Source organism: Andrographis paniculata, unplaced genomic scaffold, assembly GCF_009805555.1.
Source record: "Andrographis paniculata isolate CXL003 unplaced genomic scaffold, ASM980555v1 Contig72END, whole genome shotgun sequence".
In the NCBI taxonomy this organism is placed as follows: domain Eukaryota; kingdom Viridiplantae; phylum Streptophyta; class Magnoliopsida; order Lamiales; family Acanthaceae; genus Andrographis; species Andrographis paniculata.
The window spans coordinates 1,352,619-1,379,119 of NW_026137609.1; the positions used below are offsets into that span (position 1 = coordinate 1,352,619).

General features: G+C 36.9%; 4 protein-coding genes across 4 annotated transcripts; 2 read left to right on the plus strand and 2 right to left on the minus strand.

Annotated features, from left to right (window-relative positions):
• The first annotated feature begins 515 nt into the window (after window positions 1-515).
• On the plus strand, window positions 516-3,420 carry LOC127265324 (WAT1-related protein At1g44800-like). The gene is made up of 7 exons (XM_051295077.1): window positions 516-975; window positions 1,201-1,263; window positions 1,483-1,599; window positions 1,733-1,976; window positions 2,132-2,290; window positions 2,506-2,657; window positions 2,947-3,420. The coding sequence occupies exons 1-7, from the start codon at window positions 740-742 to the stop codon at window positions 3,161-3,163; spliced, it is 1,188 nt and encodes a 395-aa protein (XP_051151034.1). The 5' UTR covers window positions 516-739; the 3' UTR covers window positions 3,164-3,420.
• On the minus strand, window positions 3,413-6,130 carry LOC127265323 (lysM domain-containing GPI-anchored protein 1). The gene is made up of 5 exons (XM_051295076.1): window positions 5,163-6,130; window positions 4,483-4,600; window positions 4,241-4,402; window positions 4,123-4,154; window positions 3,413-3,867 (listed from the first exon to the last, which is right to left on the minus strand). The coding sequence occupies exons 1-5, from the start codon at window positions 5,836-5,838 to the stop codon at window positions 3,593-3,595; spliced, it is 1,263 nt and encodes a 420-aa protein (XP_051151033.1). The 5' UTR covers window positions 5,839-6,130; the 3' UTR covers window positions 3,413-3,592.
• Window positions 6,131-17,088: 10,958 nt separating this feature from the next.
• LOC127265247 (chlorophyllide a oxygenase, chloroplastic) lies at window positions 17,089-20,378 on the minus strand. Its single transcript, XM_051294977.1, has 9 exons — window positions 20,178-20,378; window positions 19,668-19,904; window positions 19,468-19,572; window positions 19,080-19,355; window positions 18,796-18,943; window positions 18,529-18,713; window positions 18,315-18,427; window positions 17,932-18,226; window positions 17,089-17,799 (listed from the first exon to the last, which is right to left on the minus strand). The coding sequence occupies exons 1-9, from the start codon at window positions 20,376-20,378 to the stop codon at window positions 17,632-17,634; spliced, it is 1,728 nt and encodes a 575-aa protein (XP_051150934.1). The 3' UTR covers window positions 17,089-17,631.
• A 68-nt stretch (window positions 20,379-20,446) lies between these two features.
• On the plus strand, window positions 20,447-23,062 carry LOC127265248 (uncharacterized). Its single transcript, XM_051294978.1, has 3 exons — window positions 20,447-21,182; window positions 21,536-21,813; window positions 22,540-23,062. The coding sequence occupies exons 1-3, from the start codon at window positions 20,912-20,914 to the stop codon at window positions 22,870-22,872; spliced, it is 882 nt and encodes a 293-aa protein (XP_051150935.1). The 5' UTR covers window positions 20,447-20,911; the 3' UTR covers window positions 22,873-23,062.
• The last annotated feature ends 3,439 nt before the right edge of the window (window positions 23,063-26,501 follow it).

A 26,501-nucleotide genomic window follows, 5' to 3' on the forward strand; every position in this document is an offset into this window, starting at 1 on the left:
AAATGAATTCTGCATGCGCATATGTATAGTCATATAGATAGATAGATACAGGCAGATAAATAGATGGCATATGTACTACCCTAGGCCCTAGCTCTCCAGCCAGCCAAACACACACTCGCTCGCTCACTGAGTCTCACCGTCTCACGCCTTGCGTTGATGGTTTGGCTGGTGGTCAACAGGAATTGAATTAAATCAAATTATATTAAAACATTCGCTCTTATCCTACTATTTGCCCATTGATTAATAATGCAGTTATTTAACATTATCCTCCCATAATCAAGACCCGCCCTTAATGTAATTCCTCCACAGAGATTATATATATTAAGTATTATAATAATTAATTATCTGCAGCTGCTGAGTATTATTCATCACAATTCAAACTTACTACTACTAGTGGCAGAATATATATATATATATATATTTCATGCACAGCTGGTGTCACGTACGTATAGTACCAACAATATTATTCAAATTAAATGCATTTAATTAATCAGATGCTGCTGCTCCTGCTGCTGCTCGTGTATAAAAAGGGCACACCCCATGCAGCACATCCAGAATGCATAAGCATATACATATATATATATATATATCACAACAACAAGAAGCTAAGCATATTTACCTACCAAATAAGAGATCAAGGAAGAGAGGGAGAGGCAGCTGATCGATCAGTAGAATTATTATAGGAGAAGGAGGTACATATACAAATATCTAGGAACTAATTATATATATATATATATCGATGGGCAGGCAAAAGCTGTCGATGGGGTTGGGGTGTAGGGGCGGAGCAGGAGCAGGTAGCTTATTGAGTAAATCGAAGCCATACCTGAGCATGGTGTGGGTGCAAGTTGGATATGCTGGATTGTACGTTATCAGCGTCGTCGCTTTCAGGCGTGGCTTCAGCCATTGGATCTTCGTTGTCTATCGCCATCTTGTTGCCACCCTCATTTTCGTCCCTTTAGCCTATTTTCTCGAAAAGTACGCAGCTACAACTACTCACCCGGCCCTCCTGCATATTTCTTGCTAATTCATTCATTGCTCATGATTTCCTTCATGCATACACACACACGCGCGCGCATGTATATAATCATTCATTCCATTTCACTGCCTACCTATCTGGATTGATTAACTAATTGATTGCACATATATATATTTATGTAATGATCAGCAGCATTTATCAACTATTTCCTGGTTTAATTTCAGAAAAACAAGGCCTAAGATGACAAAATCCATATTCTTCAAGGTTGTGGTTCTCGCCTTCTTAGAGTACGTGCATGAACGTGATCTTATCAATACACGCATGTGTGTGTTTTTATTTGATTATTACGCGCACACACATTGCGTTTGATCAATAGTTAATAATAAGTGAATATATATCGATGAATTCATACCTATATATATATATATATAACCTACCTCTGCCTGATCAAGTTAGTCGTGAAATTAAGAAAATCATCGATCATGGATGCAACAATGAAACTGCAGGCCAGTTCTGGACCAGAACTTGTACTTCTTGGGAATCCAATATACATCCGCAACCTTTGCAGCTGCCACCGGCAATGTTGTCCCCGCCATCACCTTCATCATGGCCCTCATTTTCAGGTATAATTAAATGATTGATTCATTAACACCCACGCACGCAACATCCATCCTGTAATGTGCTCTGAAATCAACCAGCTGCCTGCCTGGCTGCTGATCACTACGTCGGGTGAGATCAGACCTTCTAATCCTGCAGGTTGGAAAAGGTAAATCTGAAAATGTTGCACAGCCTAGCTAAGGTGATCGGCACAGTGATCACACTCATGGGGGCAATGGTGATGACACTGTACAAAGGTCCTGTTGTGGATATCATGTGGTACTCCAACAACAGCGGCCATCACCAAGCCCAAGCCCAAGACGCAGCCAATCAGCATTGGGTCAGCGGCACCATCATGTTGTTCGCTTGCATTGTGGGATGGTCGGCCTTCTTTATTTTGCAAGTAAGCTAGCTAGCTAAATATTGAGTAGTGCATATATAGCTATGTATGTATGTATGTTTTTATATCACAGTCTCACTCTGTAACTAATTAATGTTGAGACACCACCTCCACTTGTGCGTACCCATGATATATATATATATATGATATATGAGCAGAACAAGACGTTGAAGGAGTACCCGGCACAGCTGTCATTGACATCTCTAATATGTGCAATGGGCGTGGTGGAAAGCGGCACCGCAGCAGTGATAATGGAGCGGAGAAAGAGTGCTTGGGTCGTCGGCTTCGATTCCAGACTTCTACTAGTCGTGTATTCGGTAAGACAGTGAAATGAAAGTCATTAATTAAGCTTACTAGATGGATGGATATGGATAATGGGAGTGGTGATGGTGGTGGTGGTGGTGGTGGTGGTGGAAGAAGTAGTAGTAGTAGTATATCTGAGAGTACTGAAGCATGTAGTAATTGATTGGTTCCCCTGCCCCTGCCCCTGCCCCTGCACGGTGCATGGCGCGCGGCAATGATTCGACTGCAGGGTATAGTTTGCTCGGGCATCGGGTATTACTTGCAAGGTGTGGTGAACAGGGAACGAGGCCCCGTCTTCGTCACCGCATTCACTCCTCTCAGCATGATCGTCACTGCTGTCTTGGGAACCATAATCTTGGCCGAGCAGCTTCATCTTGGAAGGTATTTATTATAAATACTACTCCTACTACTGTATAATAATTAATCACTTGAATATTTTATCTAATTAATCACATCATCCAAGAAAGCCAATTCTTGATATTAATAGTATTATTATTCTCTTCTGATCGCAAATAGTATTATTATTCTTGTTTTGCTTTGCTTTGCTTTGAGATAGAGAGAAGAAGAAAAAATAGCAGTACAGGAAACATCGTCATATTCTAATTCTAATTCTAATTCTGAAAATGACACGATCATGCTGGTTGATGCGTGTGTTGATTTGACATGGCAGCTTGATTGGAGCAATCGTCATAGTCTGTGGGCTCTACTCGGTGGTTTGGGGAAAAGGGAGAGAGACCAAATTAGCTTCCGCAGCTTCAGATAAACTGTCGGATGCCGCCGATGGCGCGGGCGGGGCATTGCCTGTGATGGCGGTGGTGGAGAAGGATATTCAGATCATTGCTGACGCCAACATTTATCAAACCAATGTCTCTCAGGCAGAGCCATAATTAGAACATGCAGTATTGAACAGAACCTATTCGGATGGTCAGGCATGCAATATGCATGTACACATTTATGTTCATATGCGTTCTCAATCCATTTCATCAGAAATATCAGAGCTCCACGAATTTGCACCTCATTCATCCTTCACACATTTTCAGCATCGGCATCTATAATACATGTATTGTTTGTCAGCGTGTCCCGCAAAATAATTTGAATGAAGAGACCATAAAAAAAAAAAAAAAAGAAAAAGAGAAAAAAGAAACTGTCATGACTGAATCGGGTTTTTGTCCAAAAACAGCAACAAATTGGTTGTTTAAATACAACACGCTCGTGAAGGAGAGCCCATACCATACAAAACAAACCAAAGAAACACAATGCTCCGGTCCGGTCCAGTCCAGTCCAATGTTTCAATGATCGCCAATAAACAAGAAAAATTACAATGGAATTGATAAAAGCAACAAACCAAGAACGAGCACAAGAGAGATGTTGGCTAAAGGCTTCACCAATGAGCACGCATCTGAGGAGCCCGAGGCACTTCCCATCGGTCCACTGGCTGCAGGTGGGAATCCAATGCCAGATGAGGGCACAACAGAGGACTTGGGATTTGTTGTTGGAATACCACCAGCTTCTGATGGCGCAGGCGCCGGAGAAAATACTGAATCTGGGAGTACCGTGGGCGGAGCAACAAGCGCAGGTAACTGCTGTGGCCCTGCATACCACCAGTCCATCAAAGATAACACGAAATTGACGTGGGTCAAATTACAGTCAGAACTCGATACAGAGAAAACATCAAATGTTTGGTGCGTATGTGTGTGGTCAGTCTTATCCCCAGCAAGAAAGGAGTAAACTAATGAACTCGCATTCAAGAATGACTAAAGCCGGGAGATTATGCTGCTTAACAAAACCCATTAAAATACATAAAGGTGAAGTGATGAGCAGTTGGAATGAGTAGCAACAGCGGTACCTGGGCATCTAGGCTGAAGGGATGCTGACAACCTGCAGGCAGAAATAAAGAAAAGAATTTGCTATCAAGTGCTTTTATTAGGTAAAAGATGAAACTGAGTAAAACGGAATGAGCTTACGTAGAAGCAATGCTTCCATTCACAAAGCCACTGTAAGTGCAAGAAGTCACATTGCATCCACCTGTGGATTGTTGTATGGTGGTGTTTCCTAACAGGAGATTACTATTTCTGCATTGCATGCTCGAACAGGACACAGCCAAAGAAGCCGGAATACAATATAAACTGCAAAAGATCGTACTGAGCTATTAGACATTCCGTGCATTGAGATGGAAAACACTTTAAATGCCCTGGAGCTTGCTTACTTGCGACTTCCTGGTCCACAGCTGCACTGCACGCAGTGACTGGCGGTTATGGCATAACTCCCATTTGGCACAACCAAGCCATAGTCAGAAGCATAGTTTGGGAAATTTGATGCACAAGCTGTAGATTCACATTGTGGGGTAACTTAGAAACAGTTGTGGACGATTGACTAACAAGATGTCGTAGGTATAAAGAAACAAATTTTCTAGGTAAATTGCAGGAGATCAATATATATATATATATATATCGCTAGATAGAAGCTTTCGGCACCGGTTACATTATAACGATGCTAAACAATGGGAGGGCCATGCCACTGCTTTCTGTATTCTTCAATCAAGTTATAACAATTAACTCCATGTCGTGTGTAAGGCATTGAGATGGATACTGACTAGATCGATGACGAAATGGGGGTAAGTGTAGAAGAGTCAGTCATCAAGAAAACAACTGCCCACAATAAAGCAGAAACTAGCTTCACAATGATATAGATCACCAGACAGACAATGGCTGAGCCCCCGCCCACAATAACCCACCACCCAATTATGCTCGTATTTCTTGGTCATTTTAATGCAATCAGTAGAATCAACAAAGCCATCATTAAATACCTAAACCACTCACCGCAAACAAGAGAATAAATAGAATAGAATAGAATAGGACAGGACAGGACAGGACAGGGCGGACTAACCAGACAATGGAATGGCAAGGATATCACCATCCTTAATATCCGCACCCCCCAGCGCATTCACATTCATCAGATCGCTCACAGTGGTGGCGTATCTCGCCGCAACCCCTGCCAAGGTATCCACATCCTTCACCACGTAAGACATATAAATCGCCGGCAAATTGTTGTCGCTGTTGTTGAAGCAAGTGCAGGGCAACGGGATGTTGAGCTGCGTCCCAACACCAATCACCGACGGATCGGAAAGCTCAGCCTTAGGGTTGGCCTCCTTAATCTGATCAGCGGACACAAGGGCGCCGTAGACCGCCGATGAAATGGAGGACAGCGTGTCGGAGGGGCGGGTCTTGTAGGAAACGGAGCTAGATTTGCGGATGCCGTCGACGCAGGAACAGGAGATGGGGATTTTGAGAAAGAGCTGGGAGGGGAGGATGTGGTTCTCGACGTCAGGGTATGAAATGTCGATGGCGTTGGTCAGGAGGAGGGAGATGGGGTCGACGGAGAAGAGGGAAGCGACTTCGGAGACTTTGAGGTCGGTGTAGAGAGTGTAGCCGACGAGGGAAGAGCAGGTGTCGGAGTTGGAGCATGGTTCAATCGTGGATTTGGGAGCGGCGCGTGGGAGGCAACCGCCCAGAGCAAGGAGGAAAATGAGGAGGGCAGCAGGCGGCGGGGAAGCCGAGGGCATTGCGTGTGAGAGTATCGAGCAAGTGGGTAGTGCGAAAAGCTTGTAATAATAAGAATGCGGTTGGTTAAATGAGAGCTCAGCGAGCTAGCGGAGGGAGAGTGACTGGGAGTGAGTTTCTTTCTTTCTTTCTTTCTTTCTTACCACTGTTGGCGGTGGGGTGGAGTGGCTTTGAGAGAGAGACGCCGTCGCCGGCCCGGATCGGAGGTGGAAATGTGGGGAGAGGCGGAGTGAGAAGGCAAGCACTTTTCCTTTTCGAAAGTAGGTCTGTGTGGGTGAGAGATGAATGATTTGTTTGTTTTGTCAAAACAAATAATCCATTTTAAAATAAATACATAGATATATTCATTATATATATAACTTTTTATATTTTATATTAAAAAAATATATATTTTTTAAATTATTTCAAAAGAGAAAAACAAACAAATCCAAAGTGATACGGGAAGGAATTCAGACGAGGGTCCGTCAGTCTGCTAGAGCTTGCTTCTCGACAGTCGTGTCTAACCCTAATATTTTTTTTTTTTTTTGTTGCACTTTTGCGTTTCCGTCCTCTCGATCTCAATGATTGTCGTAAAAGAAATGCTCTCGAATTTATTGGATTTGTTTGGTATTAATTTGAGATATATTTATGTTATGCGCTATGGTTATGTTTTTGGGGTAAACACGATTCGGGTATTTACAAATATATCATATTTGATACCAGAATCGAATTGAATAAATACTTGAATTTGTGAAAAAAATTTCGATTAATTAAAAATATATACAATGCAAATAACTCGAACCAAATTAAAATTAAAAATAATATATTAAAAAAAATTAAATTTTAATTAAATCAAAATATTGATAAATATTTCAAATGTCCGAATCAAAACCGAACTGTAACAAAATCGAAATCGAACCGAATATAATTATTAATATAAATTTTAAAATATAATAATATAAATGTGTGAATTATGTAATACATTATTGGGTTTTATTAAAAATGCACAAAACACCGTATGTTTTATTTATTACATGAAATTTAATGGAAAGTTTGGATGAGATGTTTGGTTCGAAATAAAAATTTAAATTACGTAAGTTTTATACAAATAAAAATCATAAAATATCTTAATATTTTTTTTGAATAAAATAATAAATAAATAATTGATCAATCATTTATTTTTGTAATTTTATAAAAAATCACACAACAATTTGTCTCCAAAAATTATAAATGAAAGATTAATAAATTATTTATTTATTTATTTAATGCAAAAAAATTATTTAAAATATTTTGCACTTTACTTGTATAAAACTTGCTATAATTTAGCTCTTTATTTAAAACTAAATATCATTTTTTTTTTTTTTGACAAAAAGGGTTTCGTCCAAACTTTACATTAACACAAGAGGTTTTACGCAATAAATAAAACATAAGGTGTTTTGTGCATTTTTATGGTGTTATATAATTTACCGTAATATAAATATATTTGGTTCGATTAATCGAACAAACACAAGTATAAAAAACCGAAACCGAAACCGAATCGAACCGAACAAATATCAAATATGCAATATTTGTATTCGAATCGAATTTGCTCGGTTAATCAAAAATTTGGTTTGGTTCTGTTCGGTTTAGCGGTTCGACAATTCAGTTCAATTTTTTTTGCCCACACCCAATTGTTTTTATACACTTAATATTTTATATTATTTTGTTTTTTTATATATTTTAATTATATTTAATTTTTTTAATTTATAATTATTTATATTATATTATTTATTTCTTTGTTTTTGGCATGAAATAATATAAATTAGTAATTTATTAATAATTATTTTTTTATATGAGTAATAATTTTAGTATTTTAAATTTTATTATTATTATATTTTAATACAAATATATACAATATAGATATCATTTTATACATAATAAAATTTTATATAATCTCAATAAATAAAAAAATATTTATTTATTTATAATTAATTTAAAACTAATTTTATTAAGAAAAATAATTTAAATATAGATAAAATATTGTTTATAAAGAGATATAGACATAAAGTGAGTGGATATGTAAAAAGTTATAAATTTAATTAAATTAATTTATATTTAAAATTAATGAATTTAATAAAAATAAAAATAAATTATAGTTTATGAACGGATAAAAAAATGAATTATTTATTGCAGAATAAAAAAAAATATATTATAATTATTTATTAATCATATATTTTTTTTAAAATTTTCATATTTAAGAACAATTAGGATACGAGATGTGTAATTAAAAGAATAATTTTTTAAATTATTTTAATTTAAGTATTATTTTAATATAATATTTATAGTCAGAATAACAGTGGAACGAAGTCGAAACAAATTTTATAAGCCTCATAATCCATCCGCAAAAAAAGTTAGGTGCCAAAACCAAACGGCCCTAGTTCAGCCCTACGTTGAAATCCGTCTTACCTAAACTCGTCGGGGTTTAGGGCCAGTCCGAAATTTTCAATTTATTTTCTAGAATATTTTTATTTATTACTTTTTTATTTTATAACAAAAGTAGTAATTTATTTTTAACTACAGTCACACTTTTGCAACTATGAGAGAAGACGTATAATGAATTAAGAAAATAGTAAATTAAAATATTTTAAGACAAAAAGAAAAGAGTATAAAAAAATAAAAAGATCAGTAAAAGTATAAAACTACAAATTTAATTAATATAAATAATTATACAAAAATATAATATTAAATTTTATGATTATTAATTTAACCAGATTTGGAAAGAATTTGGGATAAAAAAGAATTTTTAATTAAATTTACAATTCATTCCGATATGATTGAATTTAAAATTTAAAAACCCATAACCCACACCAGTGATATAATTTTGAACCTCAACTCCCCCCTATCCCAAGGTCGGGATGGAACTGAGGCAAGACTTGCTCCGATTGTCATACTAATTTATAAGATAAAATGGTTTATTTTATGTTACCAAGTTTGTTTTGTTTATCTGGTTTGAAGAAAAAAAAATAAAATAAAATTATGTGAAGTTTAGATAATATAAATATAACGAATGCATGTAATATATTAATTTTTTGAAAAAATATGTTAGATTTTTGTCAAAACAAACAAGCCACAAACTAATTACTCCTTCGTCCCACTTAAATGGTATTTTTAACTAGCGATACCGTTTTTTAGATAACGATATTTAATTAACTAATAATAATACTAAGAGTTTGATTTTTTTTTTGGTTTGAAGGGGAAAAAAATTATGTGAAGTCTAGATAATATAAACATAACGAATGCATGTAATATATATTAGTTTTTGAAAAAATTAATAAACAAACCACAAACTAATTACTCTCTATCCCATTTTAAATAATATCTTTAATTAGGGATACAGTTTTTTAGGTAACGATATTTAATTAGTTAATAATAATACAAAGTATTTATTTTGTGTTTTGGTTTGAAGAGAGAGAAAAAAAAATTATGTGAAGTCTAGATAATATAAAAATAACGAATGCATATAATATATTAATTTTTTGAAAAAATATGTTAGATTTTTGTCAAAACAAACAAACCACAAACTAATTACTCTATGATTTTTTAGATAATAATATTTAATTAGTTAATATATTTTATTTTTTTTTGCTTTGAAAGTAAAAAAGAAGGATAATTTATGTGAAATCTAGATAATATAAAAATAACGAAGGCATATAAATATTAATTTTTTTAAAAAAAATATATTAAATTTTTGTCAAAACAAACAAACCACAAAATAATTACTCCCACTTCCCATCTTAAATGATATATTTAATTAGGGATATTGTTTTTTAGATAACTATATTTAATTAGTTAATAATAATAAATTACGATATTATTTTATTATTGTTTTTTTTATAGAATAAGTATTGTTATTAAATTTAAAATAAGAAAGAGTTATATATATTATTAAGATAAAATTTTTAAAATATAAATAATATATATAATATGAATATTATTTAAAAAAATAAAATTTATATAATACAAATAAAATAATAAAATATTTATTTATTTATCTATTATTAATATAAATTAATTGTATAAAAATTGTGAAGTTTTAATGTAAATAAAAATATTTGTGCTATATGATACTATATATTATAAACTTAATTAAGTTAATTTTTATTTATGGAAGATGTATTACATTAGTAAATATAGAAAACATCGTTTGCTAGGAGGGAAATTAAAATGAATATAAAGTTAATTAAATTAATTTATATTTGTTAAATATTTATTAAATTAGTAAAATTTATGAATATAGAAAGATATTATAAAACAGATTAAAATAAAAATGATATAGTATGTAGAATGGATGGAGTATTTAATATAGCATTTTAATTATAAAATATTATGACATATTTTTTTTTGTTGTTGCTATACTTATATATAATTTATTTATAATAAATAATTTTATTAATTCGTAATTTCAATATTTATATTTTAACAAATAATAATTAATTTGTTATGATTTTGTCTACTTTACCTTATTATTTTATTATTAATTTATAATATACTTTTTTTTATAATATCTATAAAGATATTATAAAAGTAATTATACATTAATATTTTTAAAATTTTTAGATTTATAAAAATATTATCATACATATAATTAATTTACATAAAATATCAACATTATCTTACATATTTTATTAATTAAAATATTACTATTCGAGCATACTTTTTTTAGTTGGAATTTAAATTGTAAAAATTTTGAATTAAAATATTTATATGATGTGATATAAATAGGTGTTGATGTGATATTTTGAATGTAAAATTGATTTTTAGTATAATATAAAAATAGACCCACTAAACCTCCCGAATATTGTGGCTGCTTTGAATCATTCTCAACACGTCCCCTTAATTTAAAGCTGGTAATGAACAATTGCTTTCTGAAATCCTTTAACTTTGCCCTTGGCAGTGCTTTAGTAACATGTATGCTAGTTAGTAAGCCGATCTGCAGAATTCTACAACTTCTCTTTTCGCAACCAACTCCCGAACGTAATGGTGTTTGATCTCAATATGCTTAGTTCTCCCATGCATAATAGGATTCCTTGGGATGGTCATTTCCGAAATGTTGTCGCAGAAGACCATAGTAGCTTGTAATTGTTTATGATGTAAATCACTCAATAACTTTCTTAACTCTACTGCTTGACAGTCTGCTGCTGTAATTGCTACATATTCGGCTTCCGTTGATGATAATGCTACTGCAGGTTGCTTCTTAGAAATCTACGAAATTGGCCCTTACCCAAGTACAAAATAGTTACTCGTCGTACTTCTTCTATCCTTTTGTGCTCTTGCCCAATCGTTGTCAGTGTATCCGGTTAAAGTCAATCTTTCCTTTTTGTTGGTCACATACCATAATCCGAGGTTTTTAGTTTCAACAACATACTGTAGAATCCTTTTTGCTACTCCAAAGTGTTGTGTAATTGGGTTATGCATAAACCTCGAGATTAGACCCAGTGCATATGCAATATTTGGTTGAGTGTGCGTAAGGTAGATGAGCTTTCCCACTAGACATTTGAATTTCCATGAATTTCCATGCTTATGTTAGCTTTGTTACATTCTCTGCTAACTTCTCAGTTGCATTCATTAGAGTTTCTACAGAGTTGCACCTTGCCATGCCAAACTGTTGAAGGAGGTCAGTGGCATATATTAGAAATTTTGGGAGAAAATAATAATAATTTCTTATTGATTATCAAAATAAGGGGACTATATATATAGGTAATACAAAACAAACTCGATAGACTCAAATCTAAGTAATCTAATCTATAGATAAAACCAAATCTAAATATAAATCTACTAAATCTAAAATTGAATATCTAAAATATCTCAACATCCCCCCTCCAACTCAAAGTGGTATAACGTAAACCAACTTGAGTTTGATAAAAAAAGTTGAATACAAATGCAAATAAAAATAACAGTTGTTTGTCTGCGGTTGTCGCCGCCACTCTATGGTGTCAAAGCCAGAAACAATGTTCTAAACTGAATTCGAGTTGAAAATAACAGAACACACAATGGAGTCGAAAACGACATGACTCTCTACCGGAGCCGAAAACAACGGGAGTACTCTCCACAAAGTCGGAAATAACGAGACTTTCATTGCAATTAGAAATATGGTTCTGGAGAAACACAGTAGATGGATCGCAGAATCGCAGACAGATTTCAGATCGCACGCAGGCAATAGACAGGTAGCAGATCACAAACAAGTTTCAGATTGCATGCAAGCAACAAACAAATAGCTGATAGATTTCATATCGCACGCATGCAACAAACAAAAAACAGAAAAATGACAAATAGCAGATAGATTTCAGATTGCACCCAAGCAACATATATATGGCGGATAACAGACAGATTTGCAAAAAGACAGACTTGCAAATGCATGATTTCAAAATCACAAGACCTCCAGGTACAATCCAAGTTGAATGTACCCGGAGAAACACATGTTGGTAGACTATATCTACGGCATGAGAAAAATTGGCTTTGATACCATGTTAGAAATTTTGGGGGAAAATAATGAAATTGTCTTATTGATCATCAAGATAATAGGCCTATATATAGACAATACAAAACAGGCTCGATAGATTCAAATCTAAGTAATCTAATATATGGATAAGACCAAATCTAAATATAAATCTACTAAATCTAAGACTGAATATCTAAAAATATCTCAACAACATACTTTTGTTGAGAGAGAAATATACCATCTTTTGTTTGCGTGACTTCCAAGCTGAGAAAGTATCCAAGTTTCCCCAAACCTGTCATCTCAAACATGCTCATTATAACATTTTTAAAATCAGTAATTAGTTACATAGATGAACATGTATGGATCATGTCGGCAACATAAATGCTCACCATCATCACATCTTCCATACCTCCCGTCTTTATATACAATATTGTCTCATTGGAACTTTTCTGAAATCCATAATGGAGAAAGAAAATATCAATCTTGCTATACCAGGCCTGAGGAGCTTGCTTTAGGCCATACAAGGCTTTTCTCAGCTTGTACACTTTATTTTCAATTCCAGATATGATGAACCCCTTTGGTTGTTGTACGTAAACCTCCTCATGTAGATCTCTATTCAGAAATGCTGATTTAACATCAAATTGGAATACCTCCCACTGAAAATGAACTGCAAGTCTCAAATCGTGCAACTGATGAAAATGTTTCTTTATAATCTAATCCACGCTCCTGTGCATAATCACGCGCGACTAATCGCGCTTTATGCTTCTGAATACTCTAATCTGAGTGAAATTTGATCTTGAAGATCCATTTCAAACTGATAGCTTTCTTTCCCTCCGGCAAATCTGTGAGTTGCCAAGTGTTGTTTTTTTCAATGATTAGTAGTTTTTCTTTCATTGTTGTTTTCCACATGGGACTCTTCATTGCTCACTTGATACACTCAGGCTCTTCACTGAACATTGCAAAGGTGCACTATTCATCATCATTAGCACGTTCGACTTCAAATCTTCTTTTTGGAATTAGGCCACACTTACTCCTGTGAAACTGCAGATGAGGTGATTCTTCGTCATCTAGAGATGTAGGTGTACTGCTGCTGATTTCAACCGGAGAATGATTCTTTTTCATCATTTTCTTCTTAATATGTTTCGAGAGTTGAGTTTGGGATGAGAGTTTCTGTGGTACTGGCTTCATCAAGGCCTGTTTTCTCATCAAATTGAACATCTCTACTCACCACTATTTTTCTCTTTTCTGGGTCAAATAACCTGTATGCTTTTGAGTTCGTACAATAGCCAACAAAATTGTATTTTTTTGTTTTTGACTTAAGCTTATGTCGACTGGATGTAACGATCGCAAAGCATAAGGAACCAAAAATTCGAAGATGGCAAACAGATGGTTTGAATTCATACCAGGCTTCGAACCGCATCTTGTTCCATACTGCTTTTTTTGGAGAGATGTTGATCAAGTAGACTGTTGTGGCAACAGCTTCTGCCAATAATTTATTTGATATATTTTTTTCCTTAATCATGGACCGAGCCATTTCCACCACAGTCCTATTTTTGCGCTCTGCTATGCCGTTCTGTTCCGGAGTGTATAGAGCTGTAAGTTCTCTCTTGATTCCATGGTCTTCACAAAACTTGTTGAATTCAATAGAGCTGAATTCCCCTAATCTGTTAGTCCGCAGTAATTTTAGGCTCTTATTGCTTTGGTTTTCCATAAGTGCTTTAAATTTCTTAAAGTACTCGAACACCTCAGATTTGAAAGTAAGAAAATACACCTAACACTTACGAGATAAATCATCAATATATAGTAAAAATTACCTACTACCAGCAAGTGACTTTGTTCTCATGGGGCCACACACATCAGCACAGACAAGTGCGAGTTTCTCATCTGCTTTTCTTGATTGTCCTATGCAAAATGACCTTCAAGTTTGCTTTCCGAGAGCACATCCATGACATACGTGATCCAACTCCTTTATCTTGGGCAAACCATTCACCATTCCTTTGTCTGAAAGTAGCTTCAAACCCTTCAGATAAAGATGGCCATATCGTCGGTGCCAAATTTCAGATTTGGATTCGTCAATGTTATTGCTCATCATTCCATAGATTCTGGTGCACATAAATTCAATTGGAAATATCTTGTTTCCACTCATTTTTCCCTCCAACAGTATCTCTCATGTTTCCTTCTTCACAACACATGCATTTTTCTTAAATATAACAATATAGCCAGAGTTAACCAATTGTCCAACGCTAATCAGATTTTGTGCCAAACCAGGTGCATAATGAACATTCTTTATAAATTTATAATATCCATTGATGCTGATTTGAACACTTCATTTTCCTTCTATGTTAACTATCTTGCCATCTCCCAATCGAACTTGTGTTTTTCTGTCTCATCCAATTCTTTAAATTTTTTCTTATTACTTGTCAAATGATTTGAACATGCACTATCAAGATACCATACATCATTAGAGGTGGCTTGGTGACTTACATATGTCATGAATAAGTAGTCTTCTTCTTTATCTGTATATTGAACTTCTTTTCCTTTACTCCAACAATCACTTTCTTTATGTCCATACGTATTGCAATAGGTGCATTGTTCCTTGCTCTAACAGTTACTTTCTCTGTTCCCAAGTTTTTTTTACAGTAAGTGCACTAAATTGTATTGGTTCTGCCGCGTCCTCTTCCTCGACTCACCCCTCGGTCTTTACCTCGACTAGGTATAGCACATGCTTGCTCTCCTTGCACTTGTAAGGCTTGCTCTTCCTCATTACTTATACTTCTATTAAGCCGAACTTTGTGCACTTGTAGAATCTCATAAGTTCATTAACAGAGTATGTTGAGAGATCTTTGGACTCTTCGATTGCTGTAAGTATATGGTTGAACTTGGGAGATAGGCATCTCAAAATTTTTTCAATAATGATATGATCTATGAGCTTTTCACCATACGCTCTCATCTTGGCTAACAAGAGAAGAGACTCGAGAAAGGAAATCTTGTACAGTTTCAGTATCTCCCATCATTGATGTTTCAAAATCTCTTCGGAGAAATTGTAGTTTTATAGTGATTACCTTTGTAGAGCCTTGCTACACTGTTTTGAGGGTTTCACACACATTCTTTGCAGATTGTGCTTTTGCAACTCTTGGAAATATGATTTTATCTACAACTTGTTGGATAACAAATAGGGCTTTCATCTTTTTTAAGAATTTCCTTATTGTTGGCCATGGCTTCACGGATTCCACTTTCAACAATTTCCCACAAGTCTTGTGATTTAAAGTACGTGCTCATTGATGTCTCCAAATATGAGCATATTTTCCACACGATAAAACTATGTATTACTTGAATTTTTGTATAAAAACTATCACATATCTGATTTATGACATACTTTATTGATCTATCTCGCTTGGCATGATCTAGAGTTGGTTTGTTGAGATTATTAACAATTTTTGCCATTTTAAGCGGTGATATAGGTCCAAAAAAGCTAAGGCAGATGAGACAAGCGATAGTCATTTCTACTCACAAGCGACGACTCAATCGCTCAAAAAAGCTAGGGCAAGAGAGGCAAGCGAGAGTATCTACTGCTCCCAAGCGATAGCCGCTTCCGCTCGCAAGTGACGCTCTAGCACTCAGGCCAGCAATTAGACACCCACTGCAGCAAAGCTACGGCAACTCAGTGCAAATATCGTCTAAGTATCCAACCCGCAGCGGTACAGTTATTCCACTACTAGCCAGCACAGACAAACCCCAAACCCGCTCAGCTTCGCTGATGCTCTCCAGTCATCCGGCAAGTGAGGAAGATCTGCGCCCTTACAAGCCCAAGCAAGCGAAGCGAGCACCATGAGAGTTATGGCCAACAGTTGCTTTAACAGAATAACCGCCACCAACTTCCTAACTACCTAGCGGTTGGAACTACTTTGTAACTGCTTGCAACTGCTACTTCCACCAGCTATAAATAGGGTCAGATATCTATACGTAAAATATACTTCGAGAGTAAATACTAGCATTTCTTTTCGCGCATTCTAGTTGTCTTCTTGTCTCTCGAGAGAGCTCCAACCCTGTAAGGGAGTTTTCAGCAGGAATGACTAGGGGAGTTAAGATTTCTCTTCTCCTTTGGCCACCACTTTATTGCTTACTTAGTTTAGTTTATAGTTTTAATTACAGTTTTTGTAGAATTAGAAGTTCCTGCTTTGGTAGTAAGTAATGAAATATCATTTGTTCTTCGTCATCACTACTTCCACACTTTTCACATTTATATAAACCCTAGTTGTAAAGAATCTCATTTTGCTGAGAAAGAACGCAGAAAAATTGATTATCCAAACTTTGTCTCTTTTGTCACAAACAGATTCAAGGTAGTTCAATGTAGTTAAGTACGCGAAAGCCTTGTCGACCTGCTTAATTACTGGTCTTAATTCAATTTTGATTAAAAAAGTAACAGAAGGGTAAAGCCACAAATGAGACAGAAATTGGGATAATTAATGGGCATAGGCGATAGTCTATTAGATCGCAGAAATTCCTAGTGACACAGTAGAGACAAAACACCTCTCCTATCACTTTATACCACTCAATCTATATAAATATATTTTGTGGCATCCGTTCATATCCGTATCGCTAACACCTTGTCCGCTCACCCATCAACTTTATATATTTTTTTTATTATAAAAAAAAATAGATATAAAAAATAGATATAAAATTGGCAGACGGAATGGGTATATTATTATTATTATTATTATTATTATTATTGTTATTATTATTATTATTATCGGAAACATGATGATTATTATTAGTAATAATGCTTGAGCCTGAGTTTCCAATTCAACAACTATGGAAATATGATTATCAAATAATTCATTAACAGGCCTATTATTTTGATGTACTACAAAATTAATAATCAACCACACGGCGGGCCTTTAGGATATACTTATATTGATGGAAGATGCAAGGGAGAGGGAGATCAGAAGGGAAGGGCATGGAATCATCACGACATATTTACCGCTGCGGCTGCCTCCGTTCACCAACTTTGGCGTCTTCTGTCCCTCTGTACACAAAATTTCCAGCCAAAAGAGAAAGAAAGAAAGAGAAGTCAGATGGGGTACCTAGCAGCTGCGTCTTTCTGTTTCTGTTTCCATTTCCATTTCCATTTCCTTTCCACCAACCATTTTCTTCTACAACTAGTCTCCTACTAAACATTCTTCTAACACCAAATTGACGATGATAACTACTTTCGTCGTCGGATGATGATCAGTGAATTAACAGTGAGCCATGAGAGAGAGAACCTGATCATCTTCTCATAAATATCTTATCCACCGGAAACGAAGAACAGAACGTCACCGATGGAGTAGAGAGGTTATCATTCGGTGAAGGGTATTTTCTTTGATCCTCCGCTCTCCACTGAATCTCTCCACAGCCTGTATCTAACCCCAAGCTTATCATAGGATACCGGAGAGTTCCACACATTTGCACCGTTGAGCATGCGCTCTTGTTGCCCTATTACAAGCCGGAGATCCTCGTTCAAAACCTGCCATCATCATCATCATCATCATCATCATCAGTACACCACACCACAATGTTCGTCATCCTCTCAAATTAATTCGAATTTAAAAAAAAAAAAAGTTAGTTCCGTCCTTTGTTCGTGCCGTGTGTCCCTTACCTTATCAGCAAAATGTCGCCACAGATATTTCATGAAAGGCACATGCTTCAGTATTGGAGCAAAGTCAAGCGACATTCTGTACAGCAATCTTGTCTTCTGCCTCGACGAAGGTAAGCAAACATGTAGTTGGTGAAGATGTGTTGAACACTCTCTTGTGCTCTGCCCTTTCAATTTCCCCGGCTTTGAGATCCCAATTGTCGACAGCACCATACATGGTGGTCGGAATTCCATGTCTATAGGGTAGGGATCCCAGTAGCCTTGAAGACCAGCACCAGGTGTCAGGAATTTCACCAAACTGCAGCAAACAACATTATATGCAATGCAGTGAGCACACAACATGCATGCAAGTTCTTTTGGGGTAAGAGACTGATTGATATACTCACCTGGGAACGCTCCATCCCTTGGCGAATGTGGAAGTGTGAGTAAAAGGTGCATGCGCAAGATCTAGAAGATTGTCGAGTAGTAGTCCGTGTTCTACAGGAAGTTCCATCACAATCTTCATGCCATGCCATTGTCAGGAATGGTGTCAGGAAAAGAAAGATCCTTTACAAAGAAACTAACTAAAAAGAATTATGCAAGTTGGACATGCTAAAATACCTCAGCATGTATTTGAAACCCTGCCGGTGGAAGCAAGGAAGGAAGGTTTGGGGCTGGAGGATCATCTCCAGGCCAGATCCATACCATTCCTTCTTGCTCAAAGCATGGCAATGCCCGGATCTTCACGTTTCGAAATTTAGTTGAAGGCATTTTCTCACATTTCCCATCAGCTGAATATTCCCACCCTGCCGTATATGATTCAGTGGTAATATTTAGAAACGGAAGCCTACGAGATTACAAATGAAGAATAGCGTCAATCAATCTCACCATGATAAGGGCACTGAATTCGACCCTCATTAACTGAACCCAGATGAAGAGGGCAGGCTCGATGAGCACATGTATTCTGCACACATCCGGGTTTGCCATCTTTCCCTCGAAACAGGACCCAAGGCTGCTCAAAGCAGTCCATTGGAACCTGGAAAATAGAAATTTATAAATCGTCTGGTTAGAAAGTTTGAAGCAGCAGCCATATAAGAGAACATGATAACCCAGCTTGAAAAACCATGTCAACTAAGCAGGAAAAAAACAAAGAAGGAAAGTACAATTACTACCATGGTATCATCCTTGAGGTCTGCAGAGAAGGCAACAGGATACCAAAAATTCTTCAAACGAGCACTGTAGGACCGAACAGGGCCAGAAACATTCAATCTTTTTGTTGGCTGTCTGCTCTTCAAATTGGCCCCCAAGTCTCTGGAAGTACTTGGTATTGGCGTTGGCACATCGGATTCTGTTACATTTCTTTCTTGCAATATCTTATCATTAACCAATGTTTCCATGAAAGCTAACTTGTCTAGAGCAGCAGAAACTCTTGCTTCTGATATGTGAACCTGTAGATCACCACCAATCCAACATTTTCGTTGTCATTAAAAAAAAAAAAAAGGTGGTTCTAAAACACAAATAAAGAGTTGGGAAAAAAGTGTTAGGAACAATCAACCATACCTGATTGTGGGCTTGTGTCAATTCCTCCTGCAGCCCTGCGAGGTCCTTCTTAAGAGTTCCTATTGATTTGAATTCACGAGCAAGAGGGTTTAATACCTCCACAACCTGCAGGTAAGGACACATTTCAATAACATGTACAGGGATGAAACACACCACAATGCATTACTAGATTGATATACATCAGATAGACTTTGATTAACCTTTTCATGCAGAAGCATGATTTGGAGAACGTCCTGCCGAGCCTTCCAATCACAGTATTGTATATCAAATCGAGCCAATTCTAAAGCTTGATATATGTCCAGGAACTTCCCTTTATACTGAGGGACTTTATTCCTGGGATCTTCCACATCAAAAAGTGATGTCCATGGATTCTTTCGTCCTGCCAATCCTCCTTCATCCCCAATTATTGCAAATACCCTCAGACCACCTCTGAATTCCTGAAATCACACCCAACAATTCTAGGGTTCGAAACCAGGCATATCACTCCCAACCACAAATTAGAACAAGAAGGATATTCGGTGCAAAATGCTACTACTGGAAGCAGGCCAAGAACTAGTTATTGACTTAATAAATTAGAGTTAGGATTAAAATTCTCAATCTAACTAATTGATCCGGAAATTACTACTTTACAGTAAACAAAAATCATCTTAAATATAGTGAGCAGCTGATAAAGGGGCTTTTTAACAGATGAACTGAAACAAGAACGTTACCCTTTTGCCGTTAAGCTTGGAAGAACGGCACAGGGTGATTGGGAGAGAGAGAGTAGCAGCAGCGGCAATGGCGGACATGGCAGGGGCTCCTGATCGGGTCGGAATTCGGCAGAGAATCCGGTCCGAAGAAAGAAATACTGGAAAGCAGAGCCAGTACGTGTGTGCTGTGCGTGAGAGACAGAGTAGAGGAAGGAAGGGCATTTTCTTTTCTTGATAAGAGGCGGGTATATCGCGCGATCTCGACTATCCTCCCATGGATGGCCACGTGGAGAGGCGTGGGGTTCCTTTGGCTGCACTCGTGGCGCCTCCATTCTCCACACACTGTATGCGATTCGCTGCCTTGTGAATTTCCTCTGAGAGTTTTCAAATCCGACACAACCTGCTCGTTGCCACATCGGATGGTCTATCCATCTTCTTCCCCCATCCGCATCCGATCCGATTGCGCACATCAGATCAGATCGCATTGATTTTTGTTTGTTTAACCACCGCTACTATCTTTCACTTTGTCTGTCACCACATTGATTTATCACTGCAAGTGCCACAGTTGTTTACTCACTCACGCCCACACCCCACGGACTGGGATAAAATTAAAACAGTCGACGAGAAATCGCTACTTACACTCTATAATCGCATCTCACGCTTTCGTTGCTCTAGTGTCGATAACCGTACGGTGCAAATCAAATTCCCACAACGAGGAAATTCACGGAGCAAAGTAGTATATCTATCTATCTATCATGGCGAGGGGAAGCGCCGGCGGCATCGGAAGTAGAGGCAATAAAGAGAATAGTAAAGCTGGGGCTTTCTTTATGGCCACTTTGCTGTTATGGGGAATCTCAGTTATTTTTGAAATTCTTTTCAACAAGCGGACCGAGCTAGCTCCGATTCTTATTGGATCCGTTTTCTTCCAAACAGCCAACGTCGTCGTTCGGAATTTTGTATCACACGATCCCCTCTTCGTTAACACCTGCGTCTCTCTCCTCCATTCCTCCATCACCTCTGTCTCTGGTCAGCTCCTTAACAAAGATGCTTGCTTGAATTTCATTTTCCGTCTGTTTTTACCTGTAGAAATTAGCAACTTCTGAGTTTTTTCTACTTTTACTGTTTTATTGCCTCTTAATCTTGAATTGCAACCAACGTAATCCATTATTGCTAAACGTTCATTGTGCTAATGCTTTTTATGGGGTTTATTACAAGTTGATTGACTCTGTGTTCATCACTTTTCCATCTTGTGATCATTGACTAATTCGGAATTCTTTGTTCACTCGCTCCCTTTTTTGAGGTGAACACTTTGTTTTGTTTGGTCTGTCTGTCTGTATTCATTGGTCTGTGCTTGACACAGTTTCGTATATTCGTTGCAGTGGTTCTTATATTGCTGAATCAGTTGGTAAAAGGTGGTGTTAATCAGATGTTTGAGCATTCTGAATTGGTTGAGGTTACTTGGCCATGGGCATACCAGGCTCTGTGCTTTTCGTGTGGTTACTTTGCTTATGATCAGTGGGACATGTTGCAGTATCGGTTATACAGTGGTTGGATCCCCTCAATCCTAGTGCATCACTTAGTGCTCCTGCTTTGCTTTACTCTAGCATTATATCGCAAGGTCACAATCAATTATCTCATCCTCACTCTCATTTGTGAGGTAAAACGAAATTCTCCCTTACATTGATAGAACTAACCTATGTACACTATAGTATAGAAACTGGAGAGATGGATGATCTTATCATAACAATACAGTCATTTGCATTAGTCTTTCTTCTATGTAAAAAGTATACAACTTATATAGTTTTGTTAATTAGTTTGGCATGGAAACAGTTACAGGTGTCATAAAATTAGACATTAGTTACAAACACCTAGCAATATAATTTTCTTCATTTATAATGATGTGAATATATATATATATATATATACACATATATACCACATTAAGAAGAGCTGTAAATAGCTGCTGCGTTAACAGGTAGGAAGGTCAAGGTCTTCTTCATATGTCTTAATTTAATTATCTGATTTCGTAGGTTTTGATCATATCTTGATGTAGTGCTTTTATGTTAGATGGCCTAGAACGATAAATGATTCTATGTTATGCTTTGTTAGTTTCTCTTAAAATAACCTAGCTCTCTTGTGGAGGTACTACTATCGCGTAGTGTAAAGAAATCATGTGTAAATTGTATGTAGCATGTTGTGGTGAAAATTTAAAACTTGTTGAGAAAGCTTTTCCTGAAATAGAAAGGTGAGCAAAGCTGCATTGGTATACTATGGTCGGTCATTCACAAGAATACTACACGACAGTACACTACAGCTAGCAGATGAAACAAATGCCTAATAATATAATGAACTCTACTCCTAACAAATGCGTGCATGCCTGCAGCTGCATTCTATTTTCCTTCATATTCGAAAAGTCCGACGGATGGCTGGTGTTCGAGATTCTAGGAGCAAAATTGTGAAGGCAGAATGGGGTCTCAACTGGGTGGCCTTCATCTTTGCAAGGCTCCTCGCCCACATACTCATCACCGTCAAGCTGATCAGAGATGCTCACAAGTTTGGGAAGGGTGTCGAGCTCCCACTTGCTTTCTTCGGAATGGCTGGAATGAATCTGCTAAATATCTTCCTTGGAATTGACCTCTTTAAAGCTTATGGGAGAGAGCGAGTACGAGCACGAGACCCGAAATCTCAGGAGGATCACCGTAGCCATCAACAATGACATGCTCGTAGTTTGCTGGGCCATTTTTTCATTCTTTGTACGATCCTGTTGTAGATCACGCCCCCAACATGCATGCTACATGGCATATACATGGCATGGTTAAGAGAAGTAAAAAGAAAGACGTTGTGAAGTAATTGAGACATGTATTGAGATAATGGCTTTGTTTATTATTTATTTATTTATTATGCAATCTTTGTTTCTTATAAATATATATTCCCAAAAAAATTGATATTATATTGATAATTGATAAAAAATATATATAAAGATTTATTTTTTGTCCTTGTTAATGTAATTGAAACAAAATGCAGTGATATATATGTACTACTAATAATAATATATAAATAATTTTATAGTAATAAAATTATTTACGAAAAATAAAATCATTATTTTGGAATGAATAGAAATGATAAAACAGGACTACGAGAGGGAGACCACGGGACTATTATTTTAACCTACAAAATACTATTGTAGGCATTAAAAAAAGTAAAATTTCAATGAAATTAAGATATTTAATTATACATATATATATTGATTTTTTTACAATAAATATCACATATTAATACAAAAATTGCTCCAAAATAGAAAATATCGTATAAATAATACATGTAAGCCATAATAATTTTAGCATAAATTTAAATGAAACTTACTAATTAAGTACCACAATTGATATTTGATCAAAAAAAAAAAAACAATTTTTAAAGATCTTAAAAAAAAAATGAATATAATCAAATCCCATTAAAAGGCAAAACAACATTTAACGAGAAAGAAAATATTATAAAAATCTTCTCGTCAACCAACTAGAATGTGTAACGTAGCGTCGTTGAAAAGAAAGTCAAGATCATATCTCCCCTATAAATAGGAGTATTGACCAATCTATTTCATACATCGGAACTAATTCGAAGACCCGAGCAAATTGTAAGTCTTTCTAGACTTACTTTACAATGTTCTTCGTATTCTTTGTGTCCTTTGAAACATCTTCGTCGAAACTCATTAATTTGGACAAATCGATGAATTAATGTTCTTCAGAGTATGTTCGAGCCACCGGAAACCCTAACCCCTAAACCATCTGCCGATTTTCCAGCCACCGGAAACCCTAACCACGACTTCACCAATGTTGTTCCACCACTTCATCATTTTCCGATCAACACCGCCATTAAGGTATCCGTTGATCCAACCATTTTCCGACCACCGCACTACCGCCATCATTTTCATAAGCCCAAAAAACCCCCAATTTGGTTACTCGCACCGACGTATCGCCGTAGAAGGAGCTGGATATACCCCTGATAAAAATATGTCAAAAACGACATCGCCGGAAAACTGCCCCTTAGGCGGTTTCTTTTTTGATTAAACGGATACTTCTCCCGAAAGATATCTTTTCGTCGATAAAAAGTCTCATTCGAGCGGATGCAGATAGTCTCCCGACTTTTTATTTCAGATAGAAGGTTTCACCCTCTTACTTGTTTTTTGTGGCACTTAGTTTTGATATTACTTAGACTTGATACACTTACTATTTCTTGGCTGGCGTTGATGCGTTAGACATGTTATCTTTGGCTTTTGATACTTAGACTAATTTGGCTTGTCTGGTTTTTTTGTGTGACTTGGACTATATAGCTTGTATGAGCAGAACTACATATGGCTTGATCCCGTTTGGGTACGTAGGCAGCCCACTTTGGGTGCAGCCATTGCTATTTAGTTTTTACCAAAAAACCCCTAAACCCTAAACCATCCGCCGATTTCCCAGCCACCGGAAACCCTATCCTCGAATTCACCACTGTTGTTCCACTACTTCATCATTTTCCTATCAATACCGCCATTAAGCTATCTGTTGATCCAGCCATTTTACGGCCACGGCACTATCGCCATTGTTGTCATCAACCCCAAAAACCCGCAAGTTGGTTACTCGCACCGCTGTATTGCCGCAGAAAGCGCTGGAAATACTCCGATCAAAATCCGTAAAAAACTGCATTGCCGGAAAACTGCCCCTCTGGAGGTTTCTCTTTCGATTGAGCGGACACTTCTCCCGATAGATATCATTTTTTCGATCAAAAGTCTCATTTGAGGGGATGAGATCGTCTCCCTATTTTCCATTTCAGGTAGAAGGCTCCGCCCTCTAACTTGTTTTTTGTGACACTTAGTTTTGATAGTACTTAAAATTGATAGGATTAGTATTGTTTGGTTTGTGTTGATGCTTTAGGCATGTTGCCTTTTGCCTTTGATACTTAGACTACCTGGGCTTGTCTGGTCTGTTTTGTTTGACTTGGACTGTATAGCTTGTAACAACAGAACTACGTATGGCTTGATCTCGTTTGGGTACGTAGGCAACCCACTTTGGGTCCATCAATAGCTATATAGGTTTTTACCAAAACAACCATAAACCACAAACCATCCGCAGATTTCCTAGCCACCGGAAACCCTAACCATGACTTCACCACTGTTGTCTCACCACTTCATTATTTTCTGATCAACACCACCATTAAGGTATCCATTGATCCAGCCATTTTCCGATCACCACACTACCGCCATCATTTTCATCAGCTCTATAAACCCTAAATTTGGTTACTCGCACCACTGTTTCGCCGTAGAAGGCGCTGGAAATACCCCGATCGAAATCTGTAAAAAATTGCATCGCCGGAAAACTGCCCCTCTGACGGTTTCTCTTTCGATTAAGCGGACACTTCTCCGGAAATATATCATTTCGTCGATCAAAAGTCTCATTCGAGCGGATGCAGATGGTCTACCGACTTTCCATTTCATGTAGCAGGCTTCACCCTCTTCCTTGTTTTTTGTAACACTTAGTGTTGATATTACTTACATTTGATAGGATTAGTATTGCTTGGTTGGTGTTGATACTTTATGCTTTATGCATATTGCCTTTGGCCTTTGATACTTAGACTACCTTGGCTTGTCTGGTTTGTTTTGTTTGACTTGAAGTGTATAACTTGTAACAACAGAACTACGTATGGCTTGATCCCGTTTAGGGTTTAGGGTTTTTTTTTATGGCTGAGCTCAGGGAGCTGCTTACGTACCTAAACGGGATCAAACCATACGTAGTTCTAAAAAATTTTGCGTACAAGGTCTAGAAAATGTTAAAAAAACAGTAAAAAGAAACTTATAAAAGCTAATAAGAACTAACGAAAGCGAAAGCACGGAAGGCCCACTGCGTCAGCATGGATGAAGCCACGAGCCCTCACAGGGATGTCCGCTGGCTCCAGAATCCGCATGTGAGGAAGGGAGACTGATGTGTTCGCTAGGTTGTCCGCCATTTGATTGTCTTCGCGGTAAATATGGGAGATCCTCCACTCGATGGTGCGTAATTGAAGACGCAGGTGGTGGAGACAAGGGTTTAGGGTTTTTTTTTTTTTTTTTTTTTTTGGCTGGGCTCAAAGAGCTGCCTACGTACCCCAACGGGATCAAGCCATACGTAGTTCTGCAAATTTCGGTACAAGTGCTGGGAATGTAAATAGAAATTGTAAACAAATAAAAGCTAACGGAAGCGAAAGCACGGGAGGCCCGCCGCGTCAGCATGGATGAGGCCACGAGTCCTCGCAGGGATGTCCGCCGGCTCCAGGATCCGCGTGTGAGGAAGGGCAACAGAGGTGTTCGCCAAGTTGTCCGCCACTTTATTGCCC